General features: G+C 42.5%; 1 protein-coding gene across 1 annotated transcript in view; it reads left to right on the plus strand.

Moving 5' to 3' along the window:
- The window catches only part of GRM2 (glutamate metabotropic receptor 2), a 42,666-nt gene extending 35,947 nt beyond the window's left edge, over window positions 1–6,719 (plus strand). The window contains exons 4-5 of the mRNA XM_035108061.3: window positions 2,445–2,619; window positions 6,646–6,719. Of these exons, the coding sequence (XP_034963952.2) occupies window positions 2,445–2,619; window positions 6,646–6,719 (249 nt within the window). The remainder of the gene's footprint in view (window positions 1–2,444; window positions 2,620–6,645) is intronic.
- The last annotated feature ends 9,356 nt before the right edge of the window (window positions 6,720–16,075 follow it).

A 16,075-nucleotide genomic window follows, 5' to 3' on the forward strand; every position in this document is an offset into this window, starting at 1 on the left:
TTTCCCACACCTCATATAAAGACCTTCTTATCACATGATTTGTGAAACCTTTGTGAACTCTTTTTTTTTATCATACCAGAGATATCCATGCCAACCAAATCTGTTGTCATAACCTTCTAAATCTAGTAAATCCGTATTTCCCAGTGTTATCTATTCCCAATGTTATCCATTCTTTTATCCAACAGAGACAGGACGCTTCACAGTATATCCTCAAGTCTGGCATAGAGAATCCACCTCTTTCTTTTCTATCAACCAAAATTTTATATTTTATTCTTGGCTTCTTCCCCTGCCAGACAAATCTTGACAAAATTTTCTGCCATTCTTTGAATTGTCCTGTCCCTTTGATTATAGGTATCATTTGAAATAGGAATAACATCTTGGGTAATACATTAATCTTGACTGCTGCTATTCTTCCGAGGAACAACAACTTCATTCTATTCCATGTTTCTAGATCTTTCTTTATCTCCTTCCAAACTGGTTCATAATTATCATTAAATAGATAAACCAGGGTCTGCTGGTTTCTCTTTAAGGTTTCCAGACTCAAAAGAGAGCAGGGCAATTAAAGGCACAGAGGTCCTGTCCACTATTGAGTCTGGCAACCCTAGTGTTGATGTGTCTCACGAGAGGAACATAGCTGCCAAGTTTTCTCGCGAGGAAGCCTATTCAGCATAAGGGAAAATCCCTTTAAAAAAGGGATAACTTGGCAGCTATGGAGAGGAACCAACTGGTAGTTGAGATCATTAGCTTTTTTTCATTAAGACTAGCTTTCTCTTTCTACACACTCATCTTGGTAATTCCTTAATCTGTTGAAGGATTCATTTTGTTTAAGAAATATATATGTATATGTTCACGAAATCAGCTGAATCTCTTGACAGTTCCTGAGTCTTTGTGATAATAACTTTCAATTCATATTTCTCATTTGTTATATTAAATCCATTTATATGCCATGGGAGTTGTCTTCCATCAGTATGGGGAATGTACTGAGTGCAAAAACTGCAGAGGTACCAGTATATTAATTTTATCAGAAGACAGCATGCTTGTTTCTTAGCAATCCAAAGGCAGAATTTCAACTTCTTCCGCACCTTATGGAAGCCAATGAGTTAGTGTACGTAGAACTAGATTGCAACAAGGGAGATAAAGTAAAACATTTTAAAGTTGATTTAAAAAAATAAAATAAAAAAATATCCATGTAATCCAAATAACAAAATAGAACTTCATGACACAAACATAAAAATTAAATTGAGCCAAACCAAGGGCAGCATGTGAATCCTACATTCACAGGAAGAAATGATAAATCTGGTTGTCCAGATATTTGTGATAATACAGACAGATAAGAGAACAACAATAAGAAATGAGAGAGCAAAAGGTGAGGCACACATGACTTAAAATATATGCAGGGACATAAGCCTATAGCTGAAACCATCAAATATATACTAATACATGACTTCCACTTAATTAAATGAGGCTTAATTCTGAGTAGGGATCTATGGGATTGCATTCCTGAAGGATATGTTTCAGGATTTCATGGGCTACACTCCTATTACTTCAGGCTACACTGACAACTAACTAACTTGTTTAGTGTGACATAACCTTATATGGACAAGTGTGGTTTTATAACTGTACACTCCTACACATGTCTACTCAGAAGTAAGCCCCACTGAATTTCATGGGGTTTGTTCCATCATCTGGCAAGCACCTATAAGATAGCAGCTTAAATCGGTTAGTCTTAGTTAGACTGCTGACAAGGGACCCAATACATGTCCAGCCCTAGGCGGAAACAACTTTTTTCATTTGTTTTATTTTCAAGAATGTGATTGGGTTGCCCTTTTAATTTTCCCCGTGTCCTTTTTTAAAGTTAAGCGACCAGCACTGTAAATACATTGGGTTAGTAAGGTATGACTTTTGCCCACATGCCAAAGAAGCCAAACCTTGAAAGAAACCTTCAGAAATGCACATACCCTTAGGAAAACAAGAGAATGATGGTTGGTAGGAGAGACTGAAGAACTCCTCAGAGTGCATTGCATAGGTTTATACAATTTGGGAAGATTTACTGAGTGAAGATTATGCTTCTTCTAGTTTAGAATCAAATGGTACTTGCCTAATTCTCTGCCAGTTGGAAGCGTGTACAGTCATACCTTGGTTTAAGTACGCTTCGGTTTGAGTACTTTCAGTTTAAGTACTCCGCGGACCCGCCTGGAACGGGTTAATTCACTTTCCATTACTTTCAATGGGAAAGTTTGCTTCTGGTTAAGTACACTTCAGGTTAAGTACAGACTTCCGGAACCAATTGTGTACTTAAACCGAGGTACCACTGTACTTGGGTAGTTCCTATGTGCGGGGGTACATAAGTATGGACACATGTAAACACCACACTTTCTTTTTCTTTCTTTCTTTCTTTACCTTACAGATTGATGCACTGTTTTTCTCTCTTTGCCTCTGCACAGGTCCAGACCACCACCATGTGTATCTCTGTTAGCCTCAGTGGCACAGTGGTCCTTGGTTGCCTCTTTACTCCCAAGTTACATATCATCCTCTTCCAGCCCCAGAAGAATGTCGCCAGCCATCGTGTTTCCACCAACCGTTTTAGTGTGACCGCTGCAAGCTCCAGCCACTCACATGGTGAGTAACATAGGATTTCCCCCTAGGTGCTGTTCTCTGCATTCTGAATGGCTCATTGGGGCCTAATAAAATAAAATAAATCCTTCCAGTAGCACCTTAGAGACCAACTAAGTTTGTCGTTGGTATGAGCTTTTGTGTGCATCCACATTTCTTCAGATACACTGAAAGAGAAGTCACCAGACCCTTATATATAGGGGCCTAATAGCGATTGATGGATTCATGAATTTATTCAATCCTTATTTACAACATCTAAGCTACTTCCCATCACCACACAGTGGTGATGAACTTTATAAGCTATTAAAAAAATTCCTTCAGTAGCACCTTAAAGACCAACTAAGTTTTTATTTTGGTATGAGCTTTCGTGTGCATGCACACTTCTTCAGATACAGTGAAATGGAAGTTTCCAGGCACTTATGTAGAGAAGGGGTGGGGAGGGGTGGGGATGGGGAGGGGGGATCACTCAGAAGGGTGGTGGAAATGGGTGATTGACTGACTGATAGCTGTTGATTACCGCAAACGACTGCAAATGGTTTTGCATGAAAAAGCAAGGGTTGAGATGGCTGAAGATCGCTTATCATGTATAATGAGATAAAAATCCGATATCTCTGTTCAAACCAGGTCCCTCCATGGTTTTGAGCTTGGTGATAAGTTGCAATTCAGCAACTTCTCTTTCCAGTCTATTTCTGAAATTCTTTTGTAGTAAGACAGCTACTTTGAGGTCTTGTATAGAATGTCCTGGGAGATTGAAGTGTTCTCCTACTGGTTTTTCTGTCTTCTGGTTCCTGATGTCAGATTTATGTCCATTTATCCTTTGGCGTAGGGTTTGGCCTGTTTGTCCAATATAGAGAGCTGAAGGGCACTGTTGGCATTTGATGGCATACACAATGTTAGAAGATGAGCAATTAAATAGTCCTGAGATGGTATGTTGGATGTTGTTGGGGCCAGTAATGGTGTTGTCTGGGTGTATGTGGCAGCAAAGTTGGCATCTGGGTTTATTGCAGGCTCTGGTACCAGTGTCCATGTTAAGTCTGGTGGTTGTATTATTGTGGGTGAGGAGTTGTTTAAGATTGGGTGGCTGTCTGTAGGCAATGAAAGGTCTTCCTCCCAGAGCTTGAGAAAGGGAGCTGTCATTGTCCAGGAGAGGCTGTAGATCTCTGATGATGCGTTGTACTGTTTTAGCTTGGGAGCTGTATGTGATGACTAGTGGTGTTCTGTTATTTTCTTTTTTGGGTCTGTCTTGCAGCAGGTTCTCTCTAGGTATCTGTCTGGCTCTGTTGATCTGTTGTTTAACTTCATCAGGTGGATATTTTAGTTCTAAAAAGGTTTGCTGTAGATCTCTTAGGTGAGATTCTCTGTCTGTAGAGTTGGAACAGATGCGGTTGTAACGTAAGGCCTGGCTGTATACGATGGATTGTTTGGTATGTTTGGGATGGTAGCTAGAAGCATGTAGATATGTTTGTCGGTCAGTTGGTTTTCTGTATAAGGTGGTGTCTATATGTCCATCCTGTATTTTTATAGTAGTGTCCAAAAAATGTATTTCTTGCATAGATTGGTTCATTGTTAGGTTGATGGTGGGGTGAAAGTCATTGAATGTCTGGTGGAAGGTTTCCAGGGTCTGTTGTCCATGTGTCCAGATAATAAAAATATCGTCAATGTATCGCAGGTACAGGAGAGGTTTGAGTGGGTAGGAGTTAAGGAAACGTTGTTCTAAATCTGCCATGAAGATGTTGGCATACTGTGGGGCCATGCGGGTGCCCATGGCTGTGCCGCTGATCTGGAGGAACAGGTCATCACCAAATTTGAAGTGGTTGTGGGTAAGGACAAAGTGGCAGAGTTTGGTAGCAAAGTCCGCTGTGGTTATATCTGAAATGGTGTTCCTTATGGCTTGTAAACCATCATTGTGTGGGATGTTGGTATATAGAGATTCCACATCCATAGTGGCTAGTATAGTATTGTTAGGAAGATTGTTCAAATATTGTATTTTCCTCAGAAAATCTGTGGTGTCACGTACGTAGCTGGGAGCACTGATAGCATATGGTTTCAGAACAGAGTCCATATAGCCGGAAACACCCACTGTAATGGTGCCAATACCTGAGATGATGGGGCGTCCTGGGTTTCCTGGTTTGTGTATTTTGGGTAGAAGATAGAAAGTTCCTGGCCGAGGTTCCGAGGTTTTTTTATTTTTTTATTTTATTTTATTTTATTTTACTTCGATCCAGACCAACACGGCTACCTACCTGTAACCAGAACTTTATAAGCTATTATTTATTTATTTTGTTTTATTAAATTTATACACCGCCTTTCATCCAAATATCACAGGGTAGTTTACAACATAAAAACATAAAATACATAGCATAAGAATAAAAGTGAATAACACCCCCAGTTGTGTTTTGTGATGAAATACTTCATCTTGTCTGTTCCAAGTCTACCATGTTCTGCAGCTGATCCACTGTTCCTATGCAAATGCACCATTTCCCATGAGATTCTAACACAGTTATTCACCCATGAAGGTGGGTGCTTCGAGATGGGTCTTTATTGTAGGATTGGAGCTCCTCCTATGCATGCTAGTTTGTTGAATTGCCCACATGCCCGCCCCCACCCCACCCCACCATTTAATCTGGACCCACCCTTTCCAGGGATAATCTGATAAGCAAATGAACAAACCTATTCCCAACTATCCATTTGCAAATTAAGCTTCTCCCACCGTAATCTGGAAACACCTGGTGACAAACAAAATAATTTGAGGGAGTGAAACATCCAAATCTAAGGCTACTGATTTTGGCACAGGTATAAACTTGTGTGTTTATGGTAAAGTACATGGCTACAAAGACAGCTTGGTTTTGCTAATCAGCATTGTGCATGTTATACTTTGCAGTATGCAAACAGTATAGATAAGCCAAGAACGCATTTCTATTAATGACACAGAGCATTTATTCCCTGTTCCCCTGTGAAGGTACACTTGGGTAGAAATGCCATGGGGCCTGCAGTTCAGCCATTACAACTCGGTTTCAAAAGCAGGAAACCAGTTTGGCTTGGGCTTGTTTTCCTGGTTCAGATGTCATGAGGAACTCCAATTTAAAACAAGCCAAAACCTCCACACCAAGGTTGGCATGCGAGAGGGGAAGAGGACTTGATCCTGGCACCCATTGTTGGCTTCCTAAGGCAATGGTTTCCAGAGGCCTAGAATGATAGTCCAAAACAGGCCATGGAGTGTGGCGAATCTTCTACTCTCCTAATAATACCGTAATTTTTCTTAGCTGTGTCCAAGTTCTAACAAAAGGGTGTGTTATTGCTAGATCTGCTACTTCTCAGTGGCAATATATGCTACAAGAAAATGTGGTGACAAACAGCATATTGCATTCCCTTGCTACTTGTGTCCATTTGCACAGAGACAACATGTGATCAGGATTTTCATATAAGCAGCGCTTTGCTGTATCAGATCTGAGGGAAACTCCCATTATCCCTGACCATTGGACGACTCCCTCACTCCAACCAATCAGTGCCCCGAGAAGCCCACAGGCAGTGTGTGCGCTCTGGCTTACATCACGGTGTTCTATTGCACCAGAAGTGGTTTAGTCATGCTGGTCACATAACCCAGAAAGCTGTCTGCGGACGAATGCCAGCTCCCTTGGCCTGAAAAGTGAGATGAGCGCCGCACCCCTTAGTCGCCTTTGATTGGGCTTAACCATGCAGGGGTCCTTTACCTATCTTATGATGAAGACAGAGCTGTGCATATTGCATGGTATATAAATAAAAGCTCTGAACAAGTCAACTCAGTGTTGACTTGTTCATCAGTGATGAACCTCAATGAAATGTATTGATGCAGTATGATTGTGTTAGAGCTGATGTGCTAGAATTTGAGATGGCTGAAAATAGGGGGTGATTGGCAGCTCAGCTATGATGCATGGGGACTCAGCATCACCAGGTGAGATGGAGTGGTGGTTTGCAGATCGTAGTGTTTGGGTAAGTGCAGGATTGTTAAAAACTGCTATGCATTGAAACCTCCTTCTGTTCTCTGCTCCACAGGGTCATCTTCTCAATTTGTGCCAACAGTGTGTAATGGCCGTGAAGTGGTGGACTCCACAACATCATCCTTGTGAATGCCTCTGTGTTCTCTGTTAGTTACCGTATGTTGCCTCTGTGCTCACTCCCTATGAACACATGCCTTCTTCTTTCCCACTGGGCCTCGTTTGCTAAAAAGAGAGAGAAAAACCCTGTTCCCCATGCCTATTCATCGAACAAGTTTTTCCAAGGAAAAAGCAAGAGAACAGAGATTGCCCCCAAAGTCCAGCACCAGTCTAGAGATGCAAGGAAACTTTGGCACAGCTGAGAATGTATCTGTGAAGAGGCCCATGATGTTGCTCATATGATATGGATACAAGACTGATTCCCTATCAGATTACTGGGGTGAAAATGAAGAATCCACATATATTCCTTTCTCTTGTCTACACTTGAAAAGGAACGGTGAAGCTGCTGGTGGTTGTTGTGGTTGTTGTTTATAACAAACTGCATTCCCTCAAACTTTTCCTCAATGTATACAATACTTTGCTGTTAAGAGGGAGGATCAATATTACAACTCTGAAAAAATACCAAGGAATCCATGGTGCTATGGATTGAAAAGATGGGATAGAATCTCCTCACGTTTTAAAAACCTAGTGGCACACACTGATACTTGCAATGACTCCAAACAAACATATATTTGTAACATGTCTACCAGCTGTTTGCAAGCATAATCTCTGTGAGAAGCTTCCTGAAATGAATTGACAAAATGCTCCTGTGATGATATCTGAGAAGAGAAATAGAACCACACACCTGGTTTTTAACAAAATAGTGAGTTATATCTTATATGCCGCTCTGCAGAACAAAACAAGATGAGGCAAAGAAAACACACATCCCAGATGAGTCCAGTATTATTCCTCGGTTGGCATCCATCTGCCTCAGGAGACAATGGAGGAATGCACCTTTGTGGGTGAAGTCACGGTTAGAAGGTTACAGCAGCTGCTGTGGCTGTAGAGACCAATATGGGAGAGACATGTTTTGTTGCAGCTGGGGCAGGTGAAGGTGTCTGGCTGTGCTGCTACAGGTGCAACATGGAATTTCTTTTCTCTGCTCTCCTCCCAGCAGTCATTCCTCCTCTGGTCACTGCTATGGATACACATCCCAACTGTCTCCAGACACTGCGGTCGTCTGCAAGGGATTCCCATATGGTGGGTTTAATGTTGCCAGCCTTTATGTCACATTTGCAGAGATTTTTGTAAAGCAGAGTTGGTCTGCCAACAGGCCTGGTGCCTAGAGCCACCTTCCATTCTGCAGACATGGCTAAGCCAGCAGAGATGTCATGAAAGACAGGAGTGCAAACCTACTGGGAATGTGGGCTTGGAAGGGCACATCTTTGTTTGATGCCCCAAATCTTCCTGATACAGCACATGTGGAAGGCATTGAGGAGCTGCTCCTGGCGGTTGTAAGTTGCCCATGACTCCCTTGCAATGAGAATTCATGAAAAAACAGCAAGTGATAAGACCATGGAAAGTGTAGGAAGGTGATTTATTTATATCAGGGATGGCCAACTCCCAATAGACTGTGATCTACTCACAGTATTAAAAAAAACTGGCAGTGATCTACCCCTTGTCGTAAAAAGACTGGCAGTGATCTACCCAGAGCTGTGGAGCTTTTTTTTTTAGAAAGCCAAAGTTGTGGAGCTTTTTTTAGGAAGCCAAAGTTGGTGGGGTTTTTTTGGCTTTTTTGTAAGGAGATTGCTGAGGTTGCCAGAGGTCAACCAGGATCTACCAGGAACACCCCACGATCTACCAGTAGATCACCTGTTGCACAAGCCTGATTTAGAGACCATTTTGCCAGCATGTCTCCAGAGTCAAGTTTCTCCATATTTTTTCCAGGTTACTTGGAGAATATTAGGGCCTTGGTTGAGAGCAGCCTTTCTGAACCGAGTACCTTTCAGATGTTCTGGACTCCAATGTTCATCATTCACAACCACCTGGCAAATGACCAGGAAAGTCCAAAACTTGGAGGGTACCAAGTTGGTTGGAGGGTACCAAGGCTGCTCTTGACCTAGAAAGAGAAATGCCTCTGAATACCTGTTGATGAGAGTTGCAGGTGGGCAGAGGAATGTGGCATTCATGTGCTGCTTGTGGGCTTTACATAGGCATCTGGTTGACTATTATGAGAGCAGGATGCTGGGCTATATGGGCCATCGGCCTCATCTAGCAGGCTCTTCTTATCATCTTAGTTATATCCTTCAAGCCTAGACCACTCGAGTAGCAAAACTGCTCAGTGTTATAAGGAGTATGATGGACAGATTGCTAGCACTCTTGAATAGACTGGAAGGAAGATTCCCTTTGTCAATACCAGTCATACAGCTCTTGAAAGTAGCTCATAATTACCTAGACTCTTGCTTTATATAAATAGCACTGGAGGATTCCAATGGAAAACACTTCAGGCCAAAGTATATATGGTGCTGAATATTTTGGTGCAAACTCACATTGTCAGTTATTAGCTACGCTAACAGTAACCTGTTATAAGCAGTCATAGTAAATTGTACAGTTGATATACAGATTTCACAGTATAACCAGGGCACCAGACTATTTAGTGTGGTTCCAGAAACCTTTCCGAACCTCATTGCCATCAACAGAGAGATCTTCTACTTATTCTAAACGATGCTGTTTTGAAGTGAAAATCCCCTAGCAGACTATCACAGGGGAAACAGCAAGTTGTTGGCAAAAATGTGACCTTGAGTCAAAAACGAAGACAGACATATCTTAGATGATTTCCTACAAGAAGCACATCCCCACAGTGAAAAGGGGGAAAATTGACTGTCCCCTGCAAATATGGACTTCTTTTTTCTATGTACGGTACTCTGTAGTTGCAGTGTAAACTCTCCTCTCCTCTAAAATGTTAGCATGAAGAAAGTGCTACATGCATGACCAAAAGGAAAGGAAAGGGAGAGGGGAGATTCACCTGAAGGCTGACTCCAGCTTTTGAAGGACCTTTGACCTAGGAGGACTCCCTAAGGCTGTCAGGATGAAACTAGAGGCACGGTGAACAAGGGGGGCATGATGTAAGAATCCTTTGCACCACTGCCAAAGGGGCCTGCCAGCCCTCTTTTGTTTGTGAAAGGAGACAGCTTGCCATCTCTGAGCTAGCCAGGGCTTCTTCTCAATGAAAACCAAGATAGTAGCACTGAATCCTAAGCTTCTGGTGGTGGTCCATAAAGGGTCAGAGACCCCCACATCTGGCAGCAACTTTGGCACTCATCTTTCACTTCTTTACAACAAACATGCCTGGTTTTGAGTACCCCGGGGTTTACTCTACGTTAAAACATTGAGTCCTGAGTCCCATCCATTTTTGTTAGCAAATAAGGCAAATGATACTTCCGTTTTGCTATTAGGTTTCTCAAGTTTTTCAGAATATAACAAACAGTAACCCTCCCTCCATTTCTTGAATGTCAATTCACACAGTGGACCTGGTTTGTAGATTGACATCGATTGAGACATACATGAGGAGTCTTAATGAAGGACCACTAAAATGGAAAATAGCAATTTACAAAAAGGTTCCCAACTCTGCACTGAACTCATCAACGCAACATTAATTACTTCGACTCCTTTACATTTAATTCCGTACACAAATCCAGAAACGCCTACTATATACTGCGGAATGTAACCTCTTCCTGGAAGCATAAAAAACACCCCATATGTATGCTTAGGACCAGTAGGTCTCATATCCAAAGCTCAATACTGGTCTAAGCCTTCCAGCTTTGCAAAATGATGCGCTTAGCCACTAGCCGAGCTCTGCCAAACCGTCGCCTCTCCTCACCTGCCAGTTCTCACTTATGGGTAAAGTTGTCTATCAAGCAGTACCAAACTTTGTGAAGTCTTTCTTATACACCTCTGTTTATCTATGATGCTCGACAATCACTTGGGCTGAAGTTTCTCTTTGTGAGCCGATTGAATTCCTAGCAGCTGAGGAAAATGAAATCACCCATGTAATTCTCTCTTAAGATGAGATACAATGCATTTGCTATGGCAGATCTTTGCTTCCCCCTCCCCTGGACAAATTTTATAGCTTAGGAAATGGATGGCATAAGGGGAACACTTCAAGGCCTTAGTTGTTCATAATAAAGGGAAGCTAAAATAAAACAAGTCAGAAGCACAATTTTACTTCTCTAAAGCAATTCCGTTCGTAACAAAACTATACAGAATCATTCTATACAGTTTCAAGAAGCTTGGAGGACAATGTCGTCGCCGTCCCCCGTCCCCGTCCCCGCCGTACAGGCTGCAGGCCTCTCTTGCCTCTGGAATGAACAATTATCCCTACAGCATTGGGGGAAGGTGGAGCTACCTCACAATCCCAGGAAGATCAACATTTCAAATGATAGTATTCTTTTTTTAAAAAATATACTGTTTGGAGTCCCAGTTCATACCGGTAGTTGCGAAACGGACTCAAAGGCAGTGCTAAAAATCGCTCTATTACTTTACCATTGTGAACTCATGCTGGAAACCATCAGTAGAATGGCACCTACATTATTCAAACTTGTGAAGACGCTGAAAACAGGGAATTGGGTGTTTATGAGGTTTTTGCCAATTGCAGTATTTCCTATATATTAATGTAAATGTTTGAACCAGGCAATGTATTCTAATGAGTCGCAGTAGAAGTGTTTTGTTTTTTTATAGGCAAGACGTAATTAATAGAATACCATTTAAAATGTTGTGTCAGTGCCACTATTTTTTTTTAAAAAAAATAAAGCAGTAGACCTATGGCATGTCTATACTAGATTTCTTCCGCAAGTGATGATTTGAGGCACCTACACTATACCGTGGACCTGCCTCGCCTGTGCCATCCATATTGACAACAGGTGTGAAATGGTGTAAGGTGCCACATGTCATAGCCCTGTTTGTTGCAGCAAGATGAAGAAAGATATTTCCTCATCCCCTCCTAAAAAAAAAAGGATTTTGCATGAATATATCTTTAATCGATCAGGTCTGCTTTTTAACATCTCATTGTAGTAACTTTCTGGGGCTGAATCTGTGTGCAAAATTCTGAACCAGAAAATGAACAGGCTAGATATTATTCTAAACCAGGCATCCCCAAACTTCGGCCCTCCAGATGTTTTGGACTACAATTCCCATCATCCCTGACCACTGGTCCTCTTAGCTAGGGATCATGGGAGTTGTAGGCCATAACATCTGGAGGGCCGCAGTTTGGGGATGCCTGTTCTAAACCAATAGGAACATAGGAAGTTGCCCTATACTAAATCAGACCATTGGTTCAGCTAGCTCAGCATTGCCTATGTTGAGTGGTAGTGGTTTTTAGTGTTGTTCCCAGTCCCTACCTAGAACCTGAGACCTACAGCAAATGCTGAGTGGATATTCTACCGATTAGTATGCAAGGAAAATCTTTCCCTGCATTTTTGGACATGAGACTGCGGTTTATGAGACTCAATAGAGGCCTATAAAAAGAAACACCTCGCCACTAAAGAATGTGTAAGCCCCTGCTCAAATACTTGAAACTACCCTTCCAAATGTTGCTGGACTCATCAGCACCCATCAGGCCCAACCAGAATGGCCAATGTTCAGGGGGTGATAGGAGGTGGAGTCCAACATCATCTGGGGGAGCACATTGTGAAACACTGCTCTATACTTGTACTTGGCAGAGGCAATCTGGCCTTAGCAGGGAACATTTGTCTCAAGTACCAAAGTATAAATGCCCAACCGCAGGTGGGAGGAACAACTGTGGCTGCTAACACCCCTTAGCAGACCAGCGCCATCCAGTTAAATGGGATCACAAGAAAAAGCATGCAGCTCCTATCCCATTTAGTCTGCTGCTTTAACAAAGAAAACAGCTGTAATTGTGTATAGAAGTTCCTACATTGCTTGAAGATTCCAGAATATACCCATAGGGTTCTTCTATTGATTCCTCTCTTCTAATGCTTTCTGCTGTTGTTATTTAAGCAGCGAGTCTTACATCTGAAATTCACAGAAGTCTATTGCTGGAAGCCACTTTGGATAAAGGGGGAAGACATGCCAAAATCGGATCTGGTCTACTCTCCACAGTGGTCTGTGCGTTGTAAGATTTTCAAACTGTATTATTAATGTATATGTAAGAATGCACTTTGTGGCAAAGAACAATAGAAGAAGAAAGGAAGGGTCGTGCAGAAAGCATTCCTGGAGAACCACAAGCTGTTTTCAGGCAGACTGCTACACTTGCTTCTTTATTGTATTATTATCCCATTTCCCCCCCTAAGCATTGCTAGGAGGTACACATGGACTTCCTTCTCCCCAATTTTTATCCTTGCAATCGGCCTGTGAGGTAGAAGTTAGGTAAAAAAACATTGGCTGGTCCAGGATCGCCTAGAGAGCTCCATGGCTGAGTGAGGATATGAACCTGGTTCTCCCTGCTATTTGTTTCAGTACTATCCAGAAAGCAAGCAAAAGGAGAGTACAAGCAGGTGGCAATCAAATTCCCAGATAGACTAAGCTCTTTAACTGCCCACATTATCGTTCTTCCTGTAATAATTACAGCCACCATTCGGAACTACTTCTCTTATTTGTTGCATACTATTTTGACACCTCAGGAAGAAAACATTAGATGAAAGGGAAACATTTTCACCAAAATGATAGAAAGGTTCATCTTTTAGGGTTATCATTTTATTTTTTACCACAGGAATCGCCAGCATGATGAAGCTTTCCCCAGCACACAAAGGGTCCGCTTCCTTTGTTGAAATTAAGCTTGTAAGTAGCAGTCTGTGAAGAGATTACTGTGTATACTGTGCTCAGTAGTTTCTATCAGTTTGCAAACAGGCCCATAAGAGGCTGGGGATCCCTTTCGTGTCGGAAACTGTGAAAGGTGAAGGCTCTTAGGGGAGGAAGACAGGGCTGTTGCAACAACAAAATGTTTGATGTGGGATGGGGTAAGGAGAATGTGAATTTTATCTAAAGATGCAAGTGTTATTGTGATACATACCGTTTAAAAAAATGGAAAAGTTTAAAGTAGTTTTTTTGTGTGGGAAAGTTTGTGACCTTTTGTAATTTATGTAAATAAAGTGCTTTTTTTATTACTGAAGCCTTGTGTGACAAGAGCACCTTGTTTGTAGTTGGGATAGCAGAGGTTGCTAAAACAAGTAGGCAAGCTTTGACTGAGCCCACCATAGAAGCTTCAACTACTTACTTGCCCTCAGATTCAAGCTAAGTGACTGCATCACGTCAGTGGCAAGTCAGTCTTGTCATCTGCAAATGTTGGACTTGATTGGAATTATGAGCACGGTGTAATTTCACTCTGTCCAGACAGGTGGGCTCTGCTCACCCACACACAAAACTGCTAGCTTGTGAATGCCTAACCCAGGGGTCAGCAACCTAAGGCCCATGGGCCACAAGCGGCCCACAGAGGTCATTTCACGAGCTGCCCCCAAACTGAGCCACCTGCTTGGCGAGACCCCCCCCCCGCACTGCAGTACCGGCGCAGCACAGCATGGGGATTCACTTCCGCTGCACCAGAAATTGCGTCTGCGCATATGCTGAAAATCACATCTACACAGATGCCGAAAATTGCATCTGCGCAGACGCAGATGTCGGAAATCATGTCTACGTAGACACAGATAATCACACACACACAAAATCCAGCCCACGGAGGGATCTCTGCTGGAGTGAATCAGCTCAGGCAAGGTAAACTTTGCAGACCCCTGGCCTAACCCAACACAGAAAGAAGCATACTTGCAGCACAAAAGCAGCCAATTCACCCTGATTAGGCTCTCACAACTGAAGCTCCAGGGGCAGAATGGAGCAAAAGGTTTGTGAAGCTGCTAGTGTTGGGCAACTTATCTGCCTCAAAGCAGCATGCTGTCTAATCCGCTTTCACTCAGGCAACCCTTATCACAACTTCAAGGACCTTTGCAAATGCATCTCTCTCCCATTGCCTCCCCTGCCAGAGAGAAAACATGCTTAAGGGCCATTATTCATAACAAAAGAACTAATTAGCACTCAAGATTCTGAATGAGAACTTTACAGAAGTCATGCAATGCCAAAATCTGAAATTAGACAAAATTCTTAGCTAGAAGCGCAGAAGCTTCTTGAAGCAGAATGAAAGAACAAGAAAACACATACCCTTCGCAAATGTAAGTTGCTAGGTTTAGGCTGCAATTGTATTTCCAGGGAGGGGTGTGTGTGTAACACTCAGTTGGGCTTCCTTCTGAGCAAACATGCATTGGATTGCACTGTCAATCTCTGATTAAAAAGCTGTGGGCAGGTCTTGCTACCTAATATCTTGGGAGAGTTGTTTCCAGTCTAAATGGACAGTAGTCGACTATATAATCTGACTCCTGGTTTCCTGAATAAAGGCCAGAGTAAAATATCCAAAATTAGGGAAGAATTCAACAGTGTGTTGTGGCAAGCATTATGTCACAAAAACACCATCCTGGATTATCTCTGCAGTATGGGAACTGAAGAGAGGCAATGGAGGGCAAAGTGAGGTTACTACAGCACCTGCTATGATGGTTTTTTTTTTCTTAACCACTGTTAAAAAAAGGGGGGGATTGCATTATGTTGCCTCTTTTATGCTGGTGCCTCCTCTCCCAAAAGATAACTATATTAGTAGGAAAAACATGTTGCCCCACGGCACCTTTAACAGCAGCAAATGGATGGCTCTTAAGACAAGAGAATAGACAACCATGACATCAGAAGTGGCAGCATTCAGAAACCAGAGAACTTCAGTAAACTTACACACACTACTGTCAATTGCAAAGTCATCACATTTCAAAGGGATGCTCCAGAAATGAAATTACTAGAGTCATCTGCATTCAGTTGAAACTGAGAGTGGGACTTGCATTTGTGGAAAAGGTTACCAGTTGACTTTTTACAGCAGGAAAAAGCATGCCTGGTGTTGGGAATGGGTCACTCCAGTCTGTACCCATGCTGGCTCCCAAACAAATTATCTCCCTTCACTGAACCAAAGGTTGCAGTCCTGTGCATGCTCACCTGGGTGAAAGCCACACTTGAACTGAGATTTACTTCCAAGTAAAGATGAATTAGGCCGCACTGCTAATTCCCAAGTAGACATGAATGAGGAAATACAAGGCAGCGTGTCCCAAGTTTACCCACGATTCAAATATTGCACACAGACATCTTACCAGAGCTATTCAAGGTTGAGAAATCAAGCTCTATACTGCAGCCTTTCCCAACCAGGTGCGCTCCAGATCCTCTTCGACTACAACTCCAAAATCCTTGCTAGTGGCCATGCTGGCTAGATCTCATGTGAGTTGGAGTCCATAACATCTGGAAGACAACGGGTTGGGAAGGGAACAGCTGGCTCTTGGGCTTTTCCCTGGTTGGGATGTAGGAGACAATAGGTTTAATTCTCCTCTCCCAACAGACACCCCAAGGAATGGCAGAGACGCATGACTCAAGAGTAAAAAAGCCAGCTTCTCACGCCCTTCCCTGCCTTACCTAGAACA

This window comes from Zootoca vivipara, chromosome 2 (assembly GCF_965207765.1).
Source record: "Zootoca vivipara chromosome 2, rZooViv2.hap1.1, whole genome shotgun sequence".
In the NCBI taxonomy this organism is placed as follows: Eukaryota; Metazoa; Chordata; class Lepidosauria; order Squamata; family Lacertidae; genus Zootoca; species Zootoca vivipara.